Raw genomic sequence first — 25,171 nt, forward strand, 5'->3', positions numbered from 1 at the left:
GTCGAGACGTGGAAAAAGCCCTTAGCCTTTGCACCATGGACAGAGCTTTGGGAGTCGAGGCTCAGCGCCCTGTACCCCGGTGTGTGATCTACTTGGGACGACAAAGACACACAAGACCTGGAGCAAAACAAGACACAGCGTCTCATTGTTGCCGAACTCCGAACCCCAAAGGCTTAAAACGCGGGCAGGAAATGCTCTTGCACAGCGTCGATGCAGTGCTCAGTTTGGGGGTATTCCTGCTGAGTCCTTGCTTTGGCTTAAACTAAGTCAAAGTTTAAGCTGGCGAGTTTGTTCCCAGATGCTAATTGGTGGATGGGCAGCATCAGAATCTTCTGGACGCTAAAAAGATACACGCATGCATGTGGTCCCTGGAGACTCTGGTTCTCTGCAGACCCTGGGTGGATTCCAGCTTTAAAAACCACCCTTCCGGGGCGCCTGGGTGGCTCCGTCGGTTAAGCGTCCGACCTCAGCTCAGGTCACGATCTCGCGGTTCGAGCCCCGCGTCGGGCTCTGTGCTGACTGCTCAGAGCCTGGAGCCTGTTTGAGATTCTGTGTCTCCCTCTCTCTCTGACCCTCCCCCGTTCATGCTCTGTGTCAAAAATAAATAAACGTTAAAAAAAAAAACAAACAAACCACCCTTCCCCACCCCAAGAGATGGTGCCGAACAGCAAGGGATTGCTGACAAATGGAATGTGGTGTTTATTTCACATTATTACAATGAATTCAAGGGGTCGCTAGTGCTCTCTTTGCAGGGTCTGCCACTGTAATTTACATACCCAGAGAAAGCGCTCACGTATCACAGGAGGTACTGGTTGGCTGTGACCGGCGTGACACCAGGCTCTCACCAGCACGCAAAGTGAGATTCAGACTTTCTCACCTCATGAGACCTGCTCATCCATCTCCCGCTAGGGGCTTGGTTTTCGGTGGAAGAGCAGTGTTTCCAAACTGTGGGTTGGAACCTATTCATGGGCTATAAAATCAGCTGAGGGGGACACAACCAGTATTAAAAAAAAAAAAAAAAAAAAAGCAAAAAAAAAAAAAAAAAAACAAACCCAAAAAAAAAAGAAAAAAAGAGCCTGGGGATGGGGAGGGGGTAGTTAGAAAGAGTACATGACATATGTTAAGGATAAGCGTTGTCCTGGAAAACTTGTTTTGGTGGATGCGTTGTGCTTTAGGTTGCCACGTATTTCTTACCGTGGGTCGTGGCAAAAAATGTCTGTACGTCTCTGCCGTACGGCATAAATCAACCATGACCCTAAAGTACTTAGGCAGCCCTGTCTCCGCTTTCAGAAGAGTGACAGAAGTCACCGGGGAGGGCAGACTGTCACACACAAGAACTTCGGGGAGGCTCCCTGAAAAGTAATAGGAAACCAATTTGTGGATGATCCCAGTAGCCTGGGGAGATAAATCAATCACAGGAAGTTTTACCAATAGTAGCTGATTCAGCTGGCCACACCTGTCACCTGGGGACAGTGGGGCTTATCCAGAGCCCGATCTGGCTAAATTTCAGTTTCCCTTTCCTGAAAATAGGGATTATCACCCTGTTGACTGTTACTGTTGTGGGAAAAACCCAACTGGTGGTGGGGGAAGACCCGCAAGGCGTGGGCCCAGCAAAGGCCTTTCATGGCGGGCATGCTGTAAGGGCAGGAAGAGAAAGGCCAGACTCCGAGCAAGACTAGGCCATGTGGGAGTTAGGCCACGTAAGGGAGCACGGACCAGGTAAACTACGTCAAGCAGCCTTTCTTCCTCTGTCCTCTTGGCAGGAGCCCTGAGGTCTGATCTTTCACAGTACACTGGTCTTACTCAGTGACCTAGAAGAGAACAGGCAGCAGAGCCAACAGGATGAGGGGACCAGCTCGCAGAGCATCTCGTGTGCAGTTGTCGTGGTGGGAGATGCCTTCTGCCAGCTTGGGAGGGGCCTGGCGGTGGCAGTGGTGGGGAGCACAAGGGTGGTAGACTGTCCTTGGGGCTGCTGGTTTTGAAGCAGGCCTGCAACCCCCTTCTCAGCAGGAAGGAGGAGGGGGAGGAGGGAGGAGTGGAGGGGGAGGAGGGAGGGGAGGAGGAGGGAGGGGAGGAGGGGGAGGGGGGAGGAGGGGGAGGAGGGAGGAGAGGAGGGGGAGGAGGGAGGGGAGGAGAAGGGAGGGGAGGAAAAGGGGAAGGAGGGGGAGGGAGGGGAGGAGGGGGGAGGAGGAGGGAGGGGAGGAGAAGAAGGAGGGAGGGGGGAGGAGGAGGATGGAGGGGAGGAGGAGGATGGAGGGGAGGAGGAGGAGGGAGGGAGGAGGAGGAGGGGGAGGAGGATGGAGGGGAGGAGGAGGGGGAGGAGGATGGAGGGGAGGAGGAGGAGGGGGAGGAGGATGGAGGGGAGGAGGAGGAGGGGGAGGAGGATGGAGGGGAGGAGGAGAGGGAGGAGGAGGAGGAAGGGGAGGAGGAGGGAGGGGAGGAGAAGGAGGAGGAGGAAGGGAAGGAGGAGGGAGGGGAGGAGGGGGATGGAGGGGAGGAGGAGGGAGGGGAGGAGGAGGGGGAGGATGGAGAGGGAGGGGAGGAGGGGGAGGAGGAGGAGGAGGATGGGAGAAAAGAAGGCCCTAAAGAACATCACTGAAGGGTCTGGGTTTCGTAAAAGACTCCAGTGGACAAAAAGCTCCCCCTGCTCCGCCCCATTTCCAAGTGCACCATTTCCAACAAAGCCCCCGAAGTGGTTGGCAGAGGTCCTGGCCACTGCCACCGCTTCCATGTTTAAAGTTCTCCCAATTATGAGGAATGAACGAAATTGCCAAGAGTGCAAAGACGGAATTTTAAGAAGCAACACAGGACTGCTTAAAGTTGCACACTGAACATCTTTAATCCCGATGCCGATCTCTGTGGTCGCCCCTCGGACTATCCTGAGGCCGTATCAGAAGTCAGAACAACCGAGCAGGCCGATTCTCCCTTTCCTCCGCCAGCCATGCCCGCAGGATAGGCCTCGCTTAAGAGCAAGCTTCAGCGGGGGCTGTCTTTGCCGCTTGGAATGGGACAAAACTTTCTCTTTAGCCGGGCCTTCTCAGGATCGTGGTCCTGAAAATTTAGAGTGCGTAAGCCTCACCCAGGGCGCTTGTACAAAACATTAGCGTTGGCCCCACCTGCCGCGCTTAAATTGAGCAGGCTTGAGGTAGAACCCCAGAGTCTGCATTTCGAGATGCATCTCCCACTTGCCCCACCCCCGCCACACACTGGGATGCCCATGTAGGCAGACCACACTCTGAGGGGCTGTGAGGAGGCTGGCCAGGGAGAGGTGTGCACCCAGCAGCCCTGGGCCAAACTCTCCCAGCCTCCAGGCTGACCACCCAGAGTGAGATGAGACTCCAGCCCTCCTGGGTCCTGAGGTTGGCTGGTTTTCCTAAAGAGGCCTCAGACACCTGCTCCTCGTCAAGTCCTAAGACAGACAAAGAGCAGATAACAGCTAATCGAACCTTGACACGCTTTGTAGGTGGCTTTTCTGCATCGAAAAAAAGAACAACAAAAAACAAACAAAAAAACCCCGCCCAAAACCAAAAAAAAAAAAAGAGTAAAAAAGTAAAATGTGTGGAAAATCCACGGTCATGAGAGCAGCCCGGGGCTTCATTCTGGGCCAGGACCTCGAAGGTAAATCTAGCTCTAATTCCCCAACCACAGATTCCTTGACCCTTTCCCAAACGTCTAGTCCTGTCCCCCACCCCCCACCCCAACCCCACCTGGAGCTATTCTGGCATGTTCTTCACTTCGGGTTTCTCACTGTAACCCACACATGGTATAAGGTTGAACAAAGACATTTATTCGTAAAACCAATCCCCAACGGAGGAGAGGCTGTATCCATAGAAAGTAACCCGGTGATCCTTCGGAGGGCCACATACATACATTTGTGAGACCAGGGGCAAAACCAGACAGGGTGCTGCCGCAGACATCTGGGAGCTACCAATCCCACCAACAGAAAAGCAAAATGTCCTTTCCGCTCGAGAACACGGATGTACCAAGATGTCCTGTGAGAAGGCAATGTGGTCTGACATCCACGATGAAGTGATCAGGGAACAATGGAGGGAGCCTTTTTTTTCTACTCGGTGTGGCTGTGTGCTTCCCACAGATCCCTGGCTAAAAGCTTAAGTGGTCCTCCGCCCTCCAGAGGGAGGGGGCAGGGTCAAATCCCCAGGCCTTCTCACATGCCCATCCTTATGCTCTGAATGATCTGAAAGATAGCTGAAAGAGGAAAACAAGACAGCTCAGATAGCAGGCAGCACACAGCTGGAAACCCAAGCCCACGGCGAACCCTGCTTCTGCTGACCCCTGGGCCCTTGACATGTTAGCATCCAGCTGATTAGATATTTCCTAACAAGGAGTTAAGTTAACAAGAGGTCAGTGAACTTCTTTAAAAAGGCAGCCTTGCTCTGTCTGCTGATGGATGCCTCGGGGATTTATAGATAACTCCTGCTAATTCCATCAGGAGTTCAGCCCAGAGATCCCTCAGGCGCTCACGGATTTGGCCCCCTTCCCCAGAAGTGTCCTGTGGCTGCTGGGGAGAGGGGACGGGGCTTTCATACAGGCACTGCACTCATTTCACAGGTCAGCGAGGCTGCCTTTTCAAAACGGCAGTGGCCTGGAAAATGAGCGGCCCCCGAGCAGGGAATGCAGGCCAGGTGCTTGGAGCAGATGCATCAAACCGGGCCCCTGGATGCCGGTAGCCCTTGATGCAAGATCTGCTGGCTGCCTGTAACTCCTCTGAAATGCCGCAACCTCTCATCCAGAGCCACCAGCAGTTTTGACCGAGGGGGTGGGGAGCCTGGAAGCCCACCTGGCACCCCTGCTTATCTTGCTAAGAGCGAGTTAGCTCCCCCCGCCCGGTTCTAGCTATTGGGGTTAAATGTGTCCCGGGGAACATAAGGCCGAAGCGTCTTTGTTACGCCCTCCCCAGAGGGCAATGGCGGTCAGGCTTGATGAGGACGAGAACAGATGAGAACCGTCACTACCACGTGCTGCTGATTTCTTGGAGGTGTGGCTGGGTATCGTTTCATTTAATCCTGTCTAAAAACAGGATAAACAGGGACGAGCTGAGCGGCCACGCTAAAGCAGGCTATCCAGAACCTTCGGGAAACAAGCCCTTGACATTCCATCATCTAACGTTAGTGAGCACGTACTGTGCACCAGGTACTGTGCTTTGGGTGTGCAGAGGTTAGTAACACACAGGGCCTTGGGGGATCTTCCTTGGACAGCTAGATTTGAAGAAAAGATAAAGCATGAATGCATTTTTTCCCCCTAAAAAACCGAAACTAAACCAAAACAAAAACCCTGCACGCATCATCACTACTCTCCTAAATTGGATATACACCAAACCTGACATAATATTAATTTTTCACGAAGGTTCAGTGTGACCATAATGAAAAACAGTCATTGCCAAGACCCCGATGGAGTATTGGCACGGGGTGCGCAAGGTATTTGATCTGAGACCCAAACAGCTCTGGTTGGCTGTGCTCTGGGCTCTCGTTTCTGCTTCTGCGTCCTTTATTTCACTGATGATCTCCGCTCACCTCTCTGGTGTTACCAAACCAGCCTGTGCTGGGCCCTCTTCTGTTACTATGTTGCTATCGACCAAGCTGAACACAAAGAGCGTTTAGAATTACACAGAAAATCGAAGTTAGCCAGTTCTGTGTGAACTGCCCTCTTCGCATCCAGCGAAGGAGTGAATTCAACAACTTGTGATCCTCCATTATGGTTGTGCTCGGAAGTCTCCTTGGCCCATCCCGGGTTTGGGGTTGGGTCTTGACAGCAGAAGTTGCTGAGGGGGTGAGAAAGTACCTTCCCCAAATGGATAAGCTCACAGAAATGGCTGACCTTCCTGTCCTCCCCTGCCAGGGCTGACAAGGAACAAACGTTAAATAAACATGCCGTATTCCGGTTCAACGGGAGTGCTGGGAGGCAGCTGTATATTGGACAACATTAAGAAAAAGAATATCTACATATACCGTGCCTCATGTTTTGTTCTTGGGGTCAGGGAAGCATCCCTAATCTTGACAAACAAGTCTACCGTGGAAGGGCAGGGTCAGACGGAACTAGGTCTGAATTCCAGTTCTTCACCGGACGGATTAGTTAACGTTTTCGAGACCGCCTCCTTTTGGGTGAAATGAGAACCACGGTGCTTGCGGTGCTGTCATAGGGATTAAACGATAACAACAGTGGCTCTGCCTACACTGAGGGCTCGATGCGTGGGAGCTACTGCTATTGTTACCATCTCTCCGGTCATGACCGCTGCTTCTCCGTGCGTGAGCACGAGACCAGAGCTCAAGTACCAAGTGCCACCTGCCACTCCCTAGTGGTGTGAACTTCGGGAAACTCCCACACAGTTCCGGAGCCCTGCTTTCTCTACTGGTAAAGCTGTAGATAATGTGCATCTCAGAGGATGGCAAGGAATGAAGATCATGAGAGAAGCAAAAAAAAAAAAAAAATCTGCCCATAATACAATGCTCAAAAATGTTATTTCTCCCTTCATTTTAGCCTTAGACAGGACATCGTTATCAGCGGAAAGTAGGTCAACAAATAGGAAACAGTCTGTGCCTTAGGTCCATCATGCCCCATTAAGTTAATTCATGACTTCAAAAGTGCTAGGTAATGATAAAGCCACTCAACTCTCTTTTCGGAACGGTTGCAAATTTCTCTAAAGAGTCTTAGATGAGATTTTTTTTTTGTTTCGGAGTAGCAACACTTCTGGTATAGCAATTTACCAGTTCCTAAGTCTGCTTTAAGAACTAATTAAAGATCACTCTTGACCCTACTGAATCCATGAATTAAATGTAAAAATCTGATGGTCCTTAACAGGTGTACAGGTGACTCTTTAAAATGGAACCTGGTTGGAGAAATTACTTTGAATAAAGTCTGTTTTAAGTTCACCATTTGCCTTCACCTTTGAGATAAGGGAGAGTGGGTTGCGTTTATTATTCCTTTTTCAGTTGTATCAATGTCTTTAAGAAGCCTTCAACATTCTAGAGCAATTACGTTAATTGTACGTCTCTGTGCCTGCCAGTAATGACCCGCAGAGTCACCCTGGCTTTCCACGTGCTGGCTTCCCAAAGGCAGCGACCAGGAAGGGAGCCAACAGTGGGTTCAAAGAGGGAAAGGAAGTGGGGAGTCTGGACCCTGACAAGTTAATAACTTAACAGTGGGTGAACAAAGCTGAGAAAACAGCTGAGCAGGCTGTAGGAAAGGGGCCGTGGGTAAGCCAGACAGCAGGGAAGAGAGATGCCAAGGAAAGGAGGGACAGGCAGACATTCCAGGTCAGGGCATCTGGCCTCAGGCAAGTTACTGGGGTTCAGAAAAATCCAGGCTAGCGCAGGAGCTACAGAATCCCCAGGGCCCCTGCCCTCTCCAACCTGTTTGGCATCCTGATCTTTGGTGACCTCGGATGGTCACATCTCTCTTTTATTTAACCATCCCCTTTCAACGAAATCCTCAGGCTTTAGCACGCAAGAAACATTCACACTCAACAATCAAATGAACCGGAACAATCCTCCTGAGTCCACATCTGCTACCAACAGGTGCCCTCTCTTCCACTTTGCAACCATTTCTAAAAAGCTGTCTATACTCACTTTCTCCATTTCCTTGCTTTCAATTCCCACCTCAATCCACTTTATACTAGCTTCTGCTCTCTTCACTCCACCGAAAATATCTCTTGCTAGGGACACAAAGTGCCTTCCATGTCACTTAATCCAATGGGCAGTTTCCAGCTACCTCCTGCCTGACTTCCTGACTCACCATTGTTGACCACTCCCTCCTATACCCTCTCATCCCTTGGCCTCTGTGACACTATATTTCCCTGGTTTTCTAGTTTTCTTCTCTTTGGCTCTTTACACTAAATGGGTTTTACAGGGGTCATCCTAACTCCATCTGACCAATAAACAAGAATAATGACACCTCTCAGTGAGCACTCAGGCTTTCTTCTATTCTCACTCATGTCTCACATTCTCACTTCCCGGGTGACTTCACCCTGCCCCACAATTTTAGGTGGCCCTTAGCTTTTGCTGACTCACCTATGTGTATTGCCAGCCCTGACTTCCCAGAGCTCCAGACCCACACCTTCCATCATTGAATTGATATCTACACGTAGGTGGCTCAAAGACGCTTCAAACTCAACAGGACCTTCTCAGGATCCCTTCCCACTGCCGAACTTGGCCTCGTTACCCTCCATCTTGCATATAAACTCAAAACGCAAGAGTCATCCTCGGCACCTCCAACTGATTGCCAACACCTGTGGACTTTAAGGATCTTGTGATCATGCACCTTTCTCCCCGTCCCTCCAGAAACCACCTTCGTGCAAGTTACCGCCATCTTTCCCCAGACCCCTGCCATGACCTCCAACTGGTCTTCCCTTGCTCTTCTGCAATATTTGCTCCATACTGTAGCTAGATTTATTCTTTAAATGAAAACAAGTAAGATTGTGTCATCCCTGTGTTTCAAGCACATCAAAAAGCTTCCTATTGCCCAATCCTTGATGTGGCCTCCATGACCTATATATCCTGGTCCTATCAACCTGTCCAGACGTATCTTATATTACTCTTCTCTCCTGGGCTAATCCCTCATGTTTTCAAAACTCTCAGGGCTTTTCCATATGCCACTCTTTCTGTACGAAATACTTCTCCCGCTGTACCCTATTGCCTAGTTTTCCTTTATAATCCAGAAGTTTTTTCTGCAGAGAAGCTTTCTTTGACCATCTGAGGCAAGAGTTCTCAAACCTGCGTGTGTATGGTAGTCTCCTGAGGATGTGTGAAAACAGAGGCTGGGCCCCACCTCCAGAGTTTCTAATCCAGTGGGTCTAGAGTGGGAAATGAAAATGTGTATTTGTTTTTAAGTAGGCTTCATGCCCAGGGGGGAGCCCACCGTGGGGCTTGAACTCAGGACCCTGAGATTAAGACCTGAGCTGAGATCAAGAGTTGGATGCCTACCTGACTGAACCACCCAGGTGCCCTGAGAATGTGTATTTCTAACTGGGTCACCGGTGATGCTCAGGCTCCTGGTCCAGGGACCACACTCTGAGAACCACTTGCCCAGCCTTCTGCCTTATATGCTTTCACAGCTTTACATGTCTCTCCTCCACTTTCATGACTGAAATCGCGCAGGTTTCAACATGACTACTTGGTAAACTTATGTTGCTTCCCCACCAGACTGAAGGCTCCAGGACAGCAGGGACCGTGCACGATTTTGCTCGTGACCACCCTGGGCCTAGCTCAGCACCAGGCACGTAGCAGGTCCTCAGCGAATATTTCTTGGAGGAAAATGAAAGGTGAATAATTGCAAAGAGCATGGAGGAAAACACATATTATAAACCTCAGAGAATTATTTTGCGAACCAAGAAACAACATCAGATAACTGCTTTTAGATTCCGATGTTGCAAGAGCCCGGTCTTTGGCGGGGAAGGGAAGTCATGAAAGACCATAAACTCCTTAAGGCCTGGGACTGTGTCATCCCAGCCCACTCTTACCCTGGGGACAGACCTACCTTGGCTAACTGGGAGCGCCAGGACACAGGGGTGACAGAAGGGAGACAGCTAGAGAGTGGGAGGCTGCTGGAGTTGCCTGCAAGATAACAGGAAGCTTCAGAAGGCCACTTTTATTGAGAATAAGGTTGATGATAAGCGAGCTCAAGAGAGTTGCTGAGAAGAGAGATTGAGAGAGGCCACAGGAATACCATTGAGGAGGACAAGACCGCTCTAGAAATCACATCATTTTGATTATTTTCCATTTAAAAAATGAAAAAGCTGGTAGGAAAAAGGATAGATCCTGTGAGAGACAAGTAGAAACGTCAAGAAAGGAGACGTCGCAAAGGTGGGTTAAGCTCTCAGGAAGAATCAGCACAAAGGGAGTCGAAGGCATGATGCTATTTCTGGTAGCATTTCCTGGTAGCGTCTCCAGAGATGGAGACGAGGGGAAAGACAGAGGTGCCTGGGATAGAGGGCAGAAAGGCACGGTGAAGAGAAGGGACGTTAGCAAAGAGCGTGATGCCCTTTATCCACAGTAAAATGGCAGACAGCAGAAACGCTCTTCGAGCAGCAGATCAGACACAAACCCAAATGCTCCATGAGGCACAGGGTACAGGGCACGGAACAAGGGAGGATGCAGGTCACCTTGAGGGAGCCGGTGGCTGAGGAGACATCTTTTCCAGAGTGTCCATGTCAGGTCTCGAGGCAGGACTTTCTCGGCAGAGGCATGTCCTCAGTCTTCCCTTTGTGGTGAAGTAGAAGACCTTCTCCAAGGCTGCCCAGCTCCTCAAACATCCTGCTTGTCAGTCTCAGGGGAGTGACAGCCACTTTGGGTGTCACAGTTTCGAGACAGTTCTGGCGGTCTCCAGGAAAGGCCAGGGTTTTGGGTTGACCTGTAGACATGGTGAATTCAAATCTGTCCTGGAGCAAGGTCCAGGAAAGGGTAAGGAGGTCGGGTGCCCCGGTGGCCCAGTCAACAAGCAGCCCACGGCTGGGTCAAGGGTTTATCCATCTGGGAGCAGACCCAGGATGGCTGTATACGTGGAACCTCTGGACAACGCACCTTTTCTGGCAGGGAAAGTAGGAGATGTTTTAACAGGAATTCTTTTCAATACATGGTCATATGCTGAAGGCCTAAGGTGGGTGGAAACCTTCTGCTTGGTAGTACTTTTGGGAGAAGTGGTAAGAGGGAGGGAAGGCAGTGTAATAGGGTTTCGAGTTCAGCTTTGGGTACTGGCTCTCTCACTCTTTAGCTATGCGATGCTAGCTGATTTCCTCTAGGAGCCTCAGTTTTACGATCTGGAGAAACGAGTACCATAGCTCCTTCGTAGGGATCATGTGACGAGAAGAGAAAATACACGTGTATAGTAAGTAGCCAAGACAGTTGTAAGAACAGGTCCTGCTCATCCCTATTAGCTAGTTTATATAAAGAATTCTTTCTAGAAATAGAGAGAAGGCTCCCGCTGCCCCTACAGAGGTGACCCCACCGACCTCTGGCTGACATCACCACAGCTCCCTCAGGATCTCGGAGCTAGTATGCTCCCCCCTACAAGTTTTCTCACCACCATAAAGCAAAATCACTAGGAAGATCCAAATGTTCTCTTTCTTTCTCTGTGAGCATTCAGAGTCTTGGTCAGAACCTCGCCTGGGAGGCTGAGATGTGGGGAGAGAGCGTGACTAAGGGCCATGAATATAATGACTAACAATCAACTCCCAAGGTCCTAGGAGTCAGGGACCATTCTTAGGTCTTTTAAGAATGGGAGAACCAAGGCTTAGAACGGGCGTAAGCTGGATAAGGCCACATGGCTAGTAGGTCGCAGAGCTGGGTTTCAAACCCAGGGAGGCTGGCCTTGGAGCTGGCACACAGGTGGCTTGATCCTTTCCCTCCTCCACACTGTTCTCAGCAGAAACAGTAGGTCCTAGGAAGGACAGGGGTGTTGGCCCTTCCAGAAATGGAGAGGACTTCTGTACAGGGAGATCCTTGGACCACCTGAAACATGAGACTGGGGAATGGGAGGGATTCAGGCCCAGCCAAGAACATCTCAGGGAATCACTTCTTCATATCCGTTCTGAATAGGCTGTCCTGAAAAACGCGCTGGTCTATGACATGCTATCTCTCCCACCTCCCCTGTGTCCACAGGCAGATTCCCTGGGGGATACGGGAGCCTACAGCCCCTTAACCGACAGACGAAAGCAATGTCCCTGCCCAGAAACAGTGTGACTACTCACAACTCATGTGCCAAATAAACCTAGCAGGCCGTTTGCTCAGAGGCATGAGCTCTGTCATGACAGAGGCCAGCTCCGGGCCAGACGCAGCTTCCTATTTGATGGGCAAAGAGGGTCCAGATGTCTGTTCCTGTCCGGGGATGGAAAAAAACCCAGAATATCCAGCAACACCGGAGGTACCCCCTACACAAACACAGACAAAGACACACACTCGCAAACACATACACACACACACAAACGCATATCCGCTCACACTCTCAAGCGCACTCACAAATGTAAACACACACAAATATGTACACACTCACACATATGCACACTCACAAACGCACACACACGCCTACTCACACACACACACACTCACTCTCTCTCTCTCTCTCTCTCACACACACACACACACACACACACACAGATCCCACTTCCACCAGAACAGCTGCTCTTTCATTTGTTCCTAAGATATGAACAGAGTTTGGCTGCTTGTTAAAAACAGGCTAAAAACCACTAGTCAAGATGTTTTCTTCTTAAAATACACTTAATTTTTTCTAGATTATAAAAGTTTTCTGTATTTCTCTATATTATAAAAGTCATATATGCTCACACGGGGAAATAGAAAAGTCTGAAGGAAATAACAGCCACTCGTTAATCCTATTACCCGAGAGGTTCCCCTTTGATGGGGGATATAAGCTCATCAGTTTCAAGAATGCTCAGGCTTCAGTAACCATTAAAATTCTCATAATCCCTAATTAGGAAATGAATATCAGGCTTGGCCAGAGAGAGAGAAATCAAATTGAAATTAGGAATACATGAGGGAGAAACGGTCTGAGGGAGGGAGCTGGGGCACGGCTGATGTGTGAGAGTTTCCCTCTGGGAATCAAGGGATAATAGGAATTAAACGGGGACTCCATTAATCCCAGTAGAAACCTCAGTGAGGGGTAAGGACAGGGGAGGGGACAAGCAGGTTGCAAAGAGCCTGGTCTCGGGCCACTGCCATCTGTCACCGTGCAGTTTCACACGGGGCTCGGAGAAGGGAAATCATGCTACAGGATCACAAGATGCACGTATATGCTGACTAAACAGCCCGATTGTCTGGACAACGAACGTGTTAAGGAAAAGACCTAATCAATCTCGTGGAGTCCAGGGGGCATTCTGGTCAAAGAGGAAAGCTGGGAATGCGGAAGACAGTTGTCCTGTGAACCCCGTGGCACTCCCATCACGGAAAGGCCAGGGATGGCAAGGGTGAGCACGGGACCCCGCTGTCCACACCAGGTTTAGGATGGACATTGTTAATCAATTGCAGCACACTTTCCCCCGGAGCTTGGGCGTGGCCTCAGAATCCTTGTCTAGAAAACTCTTAAAGGAGCTGAGGACAAAAGTAGAGGAAAATCCAGGGTTACAGCAGGGTGACTGGCTTCATTCATGGTCTGGGGCAGTGCATCAGAACTGCAAGTGTCTCCAAGAGATAGCGGCGGGCCGGTCTGAGCGACGGCATCTTTGCCGCCTCAGACAGACATTCTGGGTCACGCTTGTCTCTGAGTCTCGAGATAAAAACCAGCACTCTTCAGAAGCTATCACACGGTTCTCAAAGAGGCAGGTTTGAAACCAAGGGCCAGGAGAGACAGGATGAGGTGCTTATCTGGAAAGAGGCCCCACTGCCTACAGAAATGGAAGACAGTGTTTTTATAAAAAGAGAAGAAAAACACAGCAGAGTCTCTAACAGGGGCTGGGCGGGGGGCGGGGGGCGGGATGCTTGAATCCTTAAGGCTTCAGTGTGGATCTGGGGCCCTAGGAAATCAAGCAAAGACAAATGTAACCAGTTAAAAAGGCCCAAGCAAAACAAAGTCCCGGGCCAAGCAAGACTTGAACAAGAGAAGTTTGGAATAATTATCTGAGGACACTCATAACTCATAACATAAACCTCGTATGAGGTTTTCTCGTAACAGGCTTTCTGAGAAACAGGTTTCAGATTTCTGGCAGGATGTATATAATAATACAGCTAGTTACCAAATTATACAAAACAAAGAACCATATGGCCCTGAGATGTCCTCTATCTGGATAATACTGGGTCTCAAAACAACGCACTGTTCCCAGAGCTTTTGTATCTCACAAAGAGAACTTTTATAGCAAAACAGTGGTGTATTCAGGTCGAGATATCAGAAATAGATATTTCTGATATCGACGTAAACTACAAACCCGTTTGTTGATTTTAGTCTGTAGGTGGGTTCTTCCTTTCCCCTGCGTGGGGAGGTTGGGAAGATTTTGAAGCTTTATCATGGAAAGATAGGCTCACACCCTCGGAATGGAATGTTATCAAACTGCAGACACTCATCCTTGGAGCGAAGAGGCCGGGCCTACCGTTGGAGAGCAAGACCAATGTGAGTGGCTGAGCCTTGCCCATGGGCTGCCCACGGAAGGCCCAGCCGGGAAAGATGCAAAGCAAATGGAAACCTGAGCACCCCCCCCCCCCAAGGCACACCAGCCCCTCCCATCCACGGTGCCACTATCGGGGCTACGCTGATGGGGATGGTGGTAGTGACTGAGGCTGCAGGTGTCGAGCTGTGGGCCAGCGCTTAATATCCCCGGAGCCCGTCGATGCCCTTTGGAGGGGCTACTCGTATCCCTAGTTGATCAATAAGGAAATCGATGCAGAGAGCAAATAACGTGTCCAAGGTTGTCCAGCTGACAGTGAATCTTAGGCTTTGAACCTACATCTGGCAGATTCCAGAACTACCCTCCTCTCTGAGGCCTCTTCATCTCTCATCCTGTTCCTGCCAAACGGTCAGGCTTCAAAGAAGCGTCTTGCCTAAGAGCCCTTTTGCAATCACGGAGAGTGGAAATTTACTTACTCTGAAGAGGGGTGCATTTAGATAGCCTCCTTCCAACTGCATGTCAACGGGGTAATGTATTAGAGGCTACCACCATGTACCTGGGCTGGACTCACATCTTGGGGGCCTCAGGGCAGCCCCAGGAGGTCTGGTGCTCTTATCTGATTTCCTGATGAGGGGGTGAGTGTTCCCTGGGTGCATGTTTGCGCCAGGGGCCTCTGCGTTCTGTACTCTTGCTGCTCTCCTGGTTCTTCTCCCTTCTTTTTTGTTATCTTGTTCTTATCAGCACCGCAGGCATTAAAGGCATGTGTGGAGAATGAGGAAGGCCACAGGGAAGAAGCCAAGAAGCAAGGGGTCAAGACTGCTGTGACACATCACGCCCCATATAGTTAAGGGGTCCTGTGACCTCTTGGAGGTTCGTTAACTTGTTGTTTTTCCACACGAAGTGGAGTAAGGGTGGCCAATAAGAGTGCATGAGCCTAAATGCCAACGTTTCCCCAGTCCTGATCCTTTCCCACAATCTCGCCAGGAGAACGGATACGATGTGCATTCCTTATTACTTGCCTGACCCAAATATTTACCTATCCTAGGTACACGGACACTATTTCTAAAAAGAGCACTTTGCCCAACCAATCATCATGGGAAAAGTGGGTCAACAGAGTGAGGTGATGAGAGCGTTGTCTTTCAAGAGAATCAGATCATTGATCAGCACCTTCGTTAATATTGGAAGCTTTCATATTTTCCCCGTCTGTATAAAAATATACAACATATGAGCCGCCAGCCACCTGGCCTCAGAGAGAATAGTGACACGAGGCTTCCGTCATCCTCTCACCAGGAAGGCTCGTGACATGAGGCAGAGGAACCCACAGACGGCATGGCTAGCTGTTAGGACGTGACACTCTCTTAAATATAGAGAAGACACTGGCCCCACAACCTGAAGGAGGAGAAACTCAAGAAGGGCAGTAGGCTCTGCAAGACGAACTGAATTATGACTAATCCCAGCGAGGTGGCAACCGGGACAGACCTAAAGGAGTTATTGTGTTTTTCATGACATGTTTGGCTTAGAGAAGCACGCGTACAAAGATAGAAGGAAGGGCACAGCACCAAGGACAAGCTGAGAAGAGTGACACATTTCTGTGAGAACAGTGCCTGACTTGAGCTGAGGCTTGCAGGAAAAAAAAAAAAAAAAAAGGTAAGTTAGCAAAAAAAAAAAAAAAAAATTAAAGGTGGGTTAGTGGATTATTTTTAGTTACGATTAAAAAAGAGATGAAGCCCATTACTTAGGGATCATGGTAACATGTTAACCAACTCCTAACTAGCCTCTCCATAAAAGCAACGCGGTCTTGACGACAAGGATTTAAAGAAGCGACACCGGGAGGAGAACAGGCTGTGAAGACGGGGGGGGGGGGGGGGGGGGGGGGGGGGGTGGCATGCTAGTAAGTGCTGTGTCCTCTTAGCCACTTTAAATCCATGTCTCTGGGCCCTGCGGGCTCCCATTCCAGCCCCCTGATAGATCTCCCATCCCAGAAAGGATAACAGAGCCAATGTACTTGATCCCTGAGAAAACGAATGGAGACTGGGAGGGTTCCAAGAGACTGCTGTCAGCAGATGTCCCAATTTACCCGGAGGTTGGGGGGGGGGGCAGGGGGAGGAGATACAGTTCCTACTATATAGACCGATAGCCTGGCAAGATTTTAATTAAAGTGTAATTTAGAGAAGGTTTTCAAGCCCTTTGAAAAGGGTGGATATTGAGAACTAACACCGGTTTGAGAAAAACAGACCAAATCACTTTATCGACTTAACCCCCTCCATGTGCTACCTCACCGTGCAGACTGGGGAGGGCACCGGTTAATATGTATCTGGACGCCAAAAAAGAAAACAATACTGGCTCTGTACCTTTGTAGCCCCTGACAACACGGGCTGCGTGATGACTCACACAGGTCCTTGCCACTGGGCTTTGGCCATTCTTGAGCCCGGCACGCTATCTCAAGTCTATGTGCCTTTGTCACGTAGTAATCTCTCATGTGGAACGACCTGTCCTTTGTCTGGCTGTTTGTCCTTCAAAACTCACCACAAATGGCACCTCCTCTGGGAAACTTTCTCTTCTGCTCAGTATGACTGAGAAGTCCCCACTATGGTCTGATTGCGTTCTCCCGTATCTGCGTGCTGGAATCCTGATGTCCAATGTGATGGTGGTAGAAGGCGGGGGCTTTGGGAGCTGATTAGGTCATGAGGGTGGAGACCTCATGAATGGGATCAGTGCTCTTATAAAAGAGACCCCACAGAGCTCCCTACCCTTTCTGCCATGTGAGGATACAATATGAAGATATGAGGAGAGGTCTGTGACCGGGAAAAGGGTCCTCACCAGACCAGGCTGGCACCCTAATCTGACTTCCAACCTCCAGAACTGTGAGCAGTAAATTTCTGCTACTTCTAAGCCACCTAGCCTGTGGTATTTTGTTATAGCAGCCTGAGCAGGCTAACACAGTCCCTTATCCGTGCCCACCAAGCACTCTGGGCGCTCTGCTATCATAGAACTCTTGCCCTAGGTACAACTGACAGCTTCCTTATCTGCCTCTCCCGTTGCCTGCAGCCTCCTGAAAGTGGTTGTTCTAAAGCCTGGCACAGTGCCAGGCACACAGCGGACCCCGCCAAGCCCCCAAGACACGATGATTGTTTGTACAAGTTTTGCAGAGAGGTTCAAAGTCAACCTGGAGGGAGTTGTCTCGAATTGTGTTCCATGGGCTTCTCCAAGTCTAGACTTTATCAGTGACTTGGAGGTACAGTATACTTTCCGAGACTATAAAGCTGGCAAAGAAAGATGATTAGATAGGAGGCTCAAGGTTCAAGATCTAACAATCTACAGGCTGGCCACAAGGCCTGGAAGGGCAGATCACCTTTTCACATAGATTTATTTTTCTTGATTTTTGTATGGCTTGCTAAAGGCACATGGTTTTTTGTTTGTTTTGTTTCCGGGTGAAAATCAGAGACCAATCATCTGAGGCAACGCACGGCAGACGAATATGCAGGCAGTGATGGAAATGCTGCATTAATGCACCATATTCCTCGGAATTTTGTACAGCGTTCTGAACTACGCATCGCTGATGAAGGCGATACGCTGACCATATCATATGTCACTGACCATATCGTACATGATAATGCAATTTCGGCAAGCCATTTACTATGCGTGTTCTTCTGTATTTCTAGACTTTGTGGCTACGCTATAAAAAGACAACTGACAACCAACAATAAAATTTTAATAGAAATATTCATGAAGCTTTATATTAGGTCTCAAGAAAGCCAGCTGGATATCTATAGTATGGGGAGCATCTTGCTGTACTCATCCAACCACCCATCCGTGAATCCATTCAGCCAACCACACTGAGCACTTGCTATATGCTAAATACTTGTAAGAATCTACCGGTTTAGTGGAAAATAAACATTCCCTTCCCTGAGCTTATGTCCCAGCAGTGGGAAATATATACTAAAGAAGCAAAGTAAATAATGTCATACGTTGATGAGGGTCATGAATAAAATAAACAATGTGTGATGGGGTAAGGGACAGCTCTGGATTGGGGGGGGGTATGTACATGCTTCTCTGAAGCTTGTAGAGCATTTATGTTAAGGCGAGTTTGGAGGGGCCAGGCTATCCTTCAGCTCGATGTGAGTCTAGGATGTGCTGTGACTGCTGAAAATAAACTGAAGCTTGGGTCACATTGATAGAAGCAGAGTGATGGGATCAAGGGCAGTGGCAATCCTAATGCCTCTGTAGCGGTCACACCCCTTCTAGACCAACTTCCACAGCTGCAAATGTTATATACTTTAAGACACTCATGGAGTGTACCCAGAAGCGGGGTCTAGAAACCACATCTTTTGAGGCTAGGTTGAGAGAAGTAGGGAAGTTTAGTTTGCGGAATTTAAACTCATCTTTAAAATATCCGAAGAGTCAAGATGATTCAAGATGTTCAGAAGAGAATGAGTCCATGCCTTGTGGTTTTAGGAGTTCGCACCTGAACTACTGAAAAGATAGTTCATTGTAGTTCAAAAGATGTATAACTAGAGCTATACAGAAATGGGATAGGCGTTTTGATGAAGTGAGCCCTTCACCCTCAGAAGTATTCCAGTAGGGGTTGGGTAAACTCTGTTCAAGAAGAGGGATTCCCTGTAGTGGGTAAAATATTCCCTTCGAGTCACATCCTTGGGAATGGGGTGCGCAGTTTTGTTTCTTCGAGTGAGAGATCTCAGGAACCTCGGAAGGCCTGCCTTGTTAGAAGTAGCCCCACTATTCCTCACTTACCACTATCTTAGAGACCCAACCCATGGGGACCAGGAATTACAAGACTCCCAGTAACCAAATTCAACGAGAGACAGCTGCATGATCCTTTGCTCAAGCCTCCCCTGTGTGTGCGCATGTTTGCACGTGAGTGTAAGCAAAGCTCTCTGAACTTGGCCACCTTTCAGTGTGAGGTGACTGTACCTTGAGGCTCAGGTCAAAGGCTCAGTTCTATTTATGAGTTCTGTAGAGTTTCCTCTGAGAAAGGCATAAAGCCTCTCCCTTTCTCTGCAATCTGGATCTACCTTGGGTAGACAGACAGGTGTTCCACTTTCTGTTTTAAATGCCCTTTTTAGGCTATGTTTTACTGAACTCTAAAGTGTAAACAGCCAATTTAATTGCTCAGTGTAATCATTTTATGATTATGATTTGATAGGATATCAATTTTGTCTCTACTCATATTTGCTCTGCTAGACTAGAGACCAAATCAAAACCCATTAAGATGAAGGCTTCAGGCAGAGATTAACTTGAATCCCAGAACAATGTGTGTGTGTGTGTGTGTGTGTGTGTATTTTTTTTTTTTTTGTCTATTTTCTTGTGAATAAAACCTGTGTTTTTGAAGGACAGAGGACAGCATGGTCTATGAAGTCAGCGAAAAACCCATACCTGAGCCACAGACAACAAAAACAAACAGTGCCAACAGCCATGGTCCCACAGGGTATTTCTCTTCTTGCGGCCTCTGAAAGGGAATGGGGTTAAGTAAGATTAGGTTCATTCATTCAGGAAACATTTGTGGGGTACTACTAGACCCTACTAAAGATTGGGAATACCACGATGGGTGAGATGGATCCATTCTCAATGCCCAATGGGCAGGGAATAGCTGAATAAAGCCAACTGTGAAGGATCCAGATAGGTGTGAAAAAAATTAACCAATAACCTTATTTATACTCCTGTAACTCAGCGCACTTGGCACTCTTAAGTATTCCGGGGACAGATGGGGTATAAGTACCAACTGATACAGTGATTTGGGAGTCCCAAATGATAGTACTAATAATTGCTTCCATTTGTTGAAGGCACACTGGATGCCAGGCTCTATCCTAGGCAATCTACAACCACTCTTTCCACCACTCACAACTCCATGCCAGGCAAGTGTTATCAACTCCATTTTGTGGTTGGGAAACTGACACCCAGAGTTTGTTAATTTGATCAAGGGCTGGGATTCAAATTTAGACTTGCCTCATTACAGAGCCTGGGTGGTTTCCACTAACAGAATCATCTTAAATTCCCGAATCTGTGGATTCCAAATAAGGTCACAGAACGGCCATTTTCTCAAAACCTTCCACACGCCAAGAACATGGGGAAGGTGAGTGCTGTGGAAATTCTCAGAATGGCAGAAGCACCACAGCAACGGTGAGCGCGTAGGCAAAGGAAGCAGCATTTTGTAATGAGAAAAGTTCCTCAACCCAAATGAAGCTTACACTTTGAAGAAATCTCTTCCTTCCCTGGGGAGCAGAATGGCACTACTGTGCCCACATGAACCCAGTCCCTGCACACCTCCTGCTCCCCTCAAACTAAAAACACAGACGTAATAAGAACAACCATCCACAACCCCTCTAGGTCTATTTGCAGGTATGGCTTGGTCCTTGAAATCGAACCGATGGGGGTGTCTGGGTGGCTTAGTCAATTAATCGTAGAACTTCAGCTCGGTCACGATCTTACGGCTTTTGGGTTCGAGCCCCGCATCGAGCTCTGTGCTGACAGCTCAGAGCCTGGAGCCTCCTTCAGATTCTGTGTCTCCCTCTCTGTCTGCCCCTCCCCTTCTCGCACTCTGTCTCTCACTCTCTCGTGAATAAGTAAACATTAAAAAAAATCAAATCGATGAAGGAAAAACTATTTTTTTTTTTGAGAGAGGCGTCCAAAAAAACAGTGATCTTCTCCAATAAAAAGGGAGATGTTAGAGTGAAGAAAATAACTCACTAACATTTCCTCACGTGTGTGAGCCAGAAATAGGCTGTTACCCACGTCAATACAAGAACTCATTTTATTATAAATAAGGCAACAATTCTTCGGTTCTCAGCTTACCTGTTACTTTCTGAGACAGCCTTCTCTCTTCTACCTCAAGTGGGTTCCCTTACCACTTAAATCGCCATGCATGTTTTCTTCACAGTATTTATCCCAGTTTGTATCTCATGTTTATTCTCATGATAACGTGTCTACTGTCTGTCTCTCCACCGGACCCTACCCCACCAGGGCAGGCACTGTGTCTCTTTCACGTGTCAATGTATATAGCAATGCCTGGCACAGGACTTAAACATAGTAGGTGCTCAATAAGTGTTCACTGAAGAATGAATAAGCACACAAACATCATTAAATATGGCTTCTTAGGTCAAGCAGAGTAAAGACGGGATCTAGGAAGGATATTATCTTTTTTGTAAATACTTCCTAATTGGTGATAGGGTTATCCCTGACTCTCTCCATACCAGAGTAGAGATTAAAGTGTTAGTGGCAGGCAGACTCCAAGGATTAAAACCCTTCGGTTCTCTGTCCTCGACGAGCTTGTTTCCACCACCACGCCTGCACAAACAAATCGCACTGCAAGGGAATAGGTGCCCGCTCTTGACCAGACAAGGACAAAATCAGTCTTACATAACTGCGTAAGATAACTTGAACCAGTGTTGTCACTGTGTCATTCTTTGGCACCCAACGCCAGGTCAAGGCCAGATCACGTAAATAACAGAGATATCAAATAAAGTTACCTGAACAGAGTGCGGCACTTACCCCGTCCCCACCCTCTTTCACTAACTTCCTAACCCATCTGTCACGGTTGACCAGAAACCAGTTCTGTTGCTGTCATCCCACTAACGCTGTATAAAAAGCTCACTGATCTCCAGCAAAGCCAACAAGTGAATTCAGGAGCCTGTAAATGAATTACTGGCCTGGTGCAGATAGCAATGGAGTCCATTATTTTTCCTTTGCAGAAAAACACAAATTATCAACATGCAGAGCTTGGACTATATAGTACCAAAATCTGTTTGATGGCATTTTCCAGTGACTCGATATGATCTGGGGATTTTCAGAGCTCAAGAACACCAATATATCCTTTTTTGTGAGAGCTCTGAATTCCTGTTTTGGAAGCGGTACCCAGCACAATCCCCTTGGGGCAATTCACCTAAGCCTGAATCTATGGCTGGTAAAGGTAAGAAAAGCAGCAGAATCTTGCAAATGACATGGTTCATTTCAAACAGGAGTATGTTACTTCCCTCATAAGGTCAGGGGCTCGTTTCCCCCATGATTATATACTAGCAGGGTAACTCAGAACGCTGAACTTTAAATCCCCTTCATTCTGGAGAAGTTACTACCGTATAATCACAAAATGATTACTTCTTTGTTTTTTGGATATATCTGCTATCTGGGAGAATAATATCGATTTACTCCATAGCTATTAGCTAATGAAATACTGAAGCATCTGCATACAATTGAAGGGGTTTATTTCCGAATGCTTATGCTGATTTTTCAGTTCGAATCTGTTCATATGTTCCCAATTTCCTCCCAAACAAGTTATCTCTTGCAAGTTACTTCTTTCAAAGTATAATTGGGTTTGACCTGTAATTAGGAAAATGAGATTTAGGGCTTAAAGTACTTCGGTTTTCTTTTTGGATGTTGGCGTATTTACAATAAAGTTAACCAAAAGGCTCTCCTAGCCAACTGAAAATAAACATACACCGTGGCTTGGTTTGGGAGCCTTTCATTACAAATGTAGTAGGGCCGTTTGAACATCCTCACAGGTACCAGGCACTTCTGAAGGGCCCCAAGCCATGGTATATCCGAACCTATTAAAATTCACTCACACCATAGATTAAACATTCGTCCTAATGTAGCTTTGAAAGTTGAGTTGAGTTGAAATGAGAGCAACTACATTTCCTAGATATTTAAATATTTTCCTCCAATTTTTAAATTTTCTTTTATTTTGAAGCCACTAACTCGCCCTCTCCCCTCCCCCAGGTCTCAAACACCTTTTAATGGTCTTGAAAAGCTAAAGGTGGCCGACCTTGAGTTCACCAAGCCGGGATGGATAACTTAGCTTTGCAAATCAGTTACCGTGTTGCTACTTTTGCAGTGGGATATGTTGTCAACTGAGTTTAGTTCATAACTGTTAGTTCTGTAGTTTCTTAGTTCATTCAAAAGAACCACACAACTGGAGATTTTCAGTACCTCAGCTAGTCTGTATGATATCTAGGAAGAAGTGACCTCCTAGGGATATAAAACCCTAAGTGCTTTAACACCGATTAAAATTTGTTTCTCAAGGTCAATTTGGACAGCAAGGTTTGTTTTTCTGAGTAAAAAGAAATAGGAAAAATAGATCTATGTGAAAAATGGTTCCAATTCACTGGTATATTAGCATGTTACTGTTCAGTCACAACTAAATGATCTAACTCCCAATGAGAGAATTTCCAGCATAAGTTAAGCCTGGAACTGTGGATAAAGCTGTGAGTAGAACAGAGTTTGATCCTAAGATTTCTCTGCCGTGGTACTGCTCAGTTTTGCAAGAATTCTGGTGTGATCATTGCAGCTCTAGCTTTTTGCTCAGTTACTCAAACCAGGATCATTTCTTTGGCTAAAAGGAAGTGCCTCATCAGGTCTGCGAGCTTTTCCAGCCAAGCCCAAAGCTTCAGCTGGACTTCACTTAAGTGTCTGGGGTAACAGATTCCAGGCATCTTGGCTCACAGACTTGGAGACCAACACTGCCCAACAACTCATCCCAGGCATGCCTCTGAGTGTCCAAACTCACGGACCTGGCATTTTCTCTTGAAGACATTCTGCTTTGCTAAAACTAACCCTGGTGCATAAGGCACAGATTTTACTTTAAAGTCCAGTTACAAAGCTTTAGTCTCCAAAGTTCTGGATCATACCACCAGGATGAGCCAGAATTTACAGGGTGAACAAGAGTAATGTTGCATTTAAACTTCAGCCCAGTAGTGAGAGGCCTCCCTGGAGGAGAAGGAGAGAAAGGAGGATGGAGGGAAACATGGGTCTGAACCTCATTTCGCACTTTGCGCCCCTCCAACTTATTCAGCGCCATAACAAAGAGGCTGGAGGGGAAACCTTATCCTGGTGGGTGTCTGTTGAGGGTGGAGGCCAGGAGTCGGAGCTTGGAAGGGGGTGATGATAAGAGGCCTCCATTTACCTGCTCATTCATTCATCGAACGTTCTAGCACCTACTGGGTTCCGGGTCCTGTGTCACGCAGTTGGTTTAACTGTTCCTGAAGGATGTGACTTTCCGTTTTTCCCGGAGACAAAGGCCCAGTTCTCTCCTGGGGAGGCTCTCTCGCGCCTCCGTGGTAGCCCCGGCGGGCGCCCCCTGAGGGGCCACCACCGACCCGGCCCTCGCCGCCCGCCAGGGCTCCGCGAGGTCCGCGCCCCAGAGCCCGGCACTCGGCGCCCACTCTGCGGGACCCCGCGTGAGGGGCGGGCCCGGGCCCGGGCCCGGGCCGGGGAGCGGGGAGGCCGGGCCCCGCGCCCGCCACCCGCCCGCCGGCCCCGCCCCGCCCCCGCCGGCCCTGCCCCGCTCGGCCCGGTCGGCGCCGCCCCCGCCTTACCAGGGTTTTGGCTACGTTCCCCCTCTGGGTGATGTTTTTGCTGTGCTTCTCGTTGGCCATCCGGATCCGCTGTTTGGCCACCATGGCTTGGGCGCTAGGCAATGCCCTCGAGTCCCACCTGCAAGAATCCCCCCGCGTTAGCCCCCCGACCCGGCCGCGCGCGTCCCGCCGGCTGCGGGCGCTGCAGGTGGCAAGGCGCGGACCCCGAGCCCCGCGCACCCCGCTCCCCAGCCCCCAACGAGCCGGCTCCAGAGAGAGGCCAGAGCCCGGACGGAAGTAATCTTTCATCTCAGGAAACCCTCTCCTACTTCCTCGCCATCCTTCCGGTCCCCCCTGCTACCTAACCAGCGCGGCCCCGAGGCTGGCGCTGCCGCGCGTCCTCCCCGCGCTGGGCGGCCGGAGCGCAGGGCGCGGAGCCGCTCCGCCCGGGGCCCCTGCCGGCTCGGGATCCAGCGGCCGAACGCGGCGGGGCCGAGGGTTCCGGCGGCCGCCAGCTTTGTGCGCGCATAGGGGCCGGGGGCGCAGCCGCTCTGGGGCTCCGCGGCCGGGGACCCGCCGGCGCCCGGGGCCGGGATTGGGGCGGCCTCGCTTTAAGCCAGTCTGCCTTGCACCACTACCCCCTGGCCGAGGGCCGGATTGGAGGCAGCGGCCGGCGGGCCTGGGGGGGGGGGGGGTCTCAAAAGACAAGTGGAATGAGGGCGAGTCCCGGCCCACGCTGTTGGGGGACAGTTTAAAGAACCTCCCCTTCAGGGGTCTGGGGAAAGGCCCTGGGCGAGGGAAGCCCACC

At 49.1% G+C, this 25,171-nt stretch overlaps 1 protein-coding gene across 2 annotated transcripts; it reads right to left on the minus strand.

Moving 5' to 3' along the window:
* Positions 1 to 3,766: 3,766 nt before the first annotated feature.
* Positions 3,767 to 24,765, minus strand: SERP2 (stress associated endoplasmic reticulum protein family member 2). 2 transcript variants are annotated; one of them, XM_030311182.1, is made up of 5 exons: positions 24,725 to 24,765; positions 24,385 to 24,502; positions 19,454 to 19,526; positions 10,115 to 10,362; positions 3,767 to 4,206 (listed from the first exon to the last, which is right to left on the minus strand). In XM_030311182.1, exons 2-4 carry the CDS (start codon positions 24,466 to 24,468, stop codon positions 10,163 to 10,165), a joined length of 357 nt encoding a protein of 118 aa, XP_030167042.1. In that variant the 5' UTR covers positions 24,469 to 24,502; positions 24,725 to 24,765; the 3' UTR covers positions 3,767 to 4,206; positions 10,115 to 10,162. The 2 variants fall into 2 exon arrangements, with proteins under 2 accessions (XP_030167042.1, XP_030167066.1); XM_030311206.1 differs by lacking the exons at positions 10,115 to 10,362; positions 24,725 to 24,765 and having other exon boundaries at positions 24,385 to 24,537.
* Between the last annotated feature and the right edge of the window lie 406 nt (positions 24,766 to 25,171).

Source organism: Lynx canadensis, chromosome A1 (genome assembly GCF_007474595.2).
Source record: "Lynx canadensis isolate LIC74 chromosome A1, mLynCan4.pri.v2, whole genome shotgun sequence".
In the NCBI taxonomy this organism is placed as follows: domain Eukaryota; kingdom Metazoa; phylum Chordata; class Mammalia; order Carnivora; family Felidae; genus Lynx; species Lynx canadensis.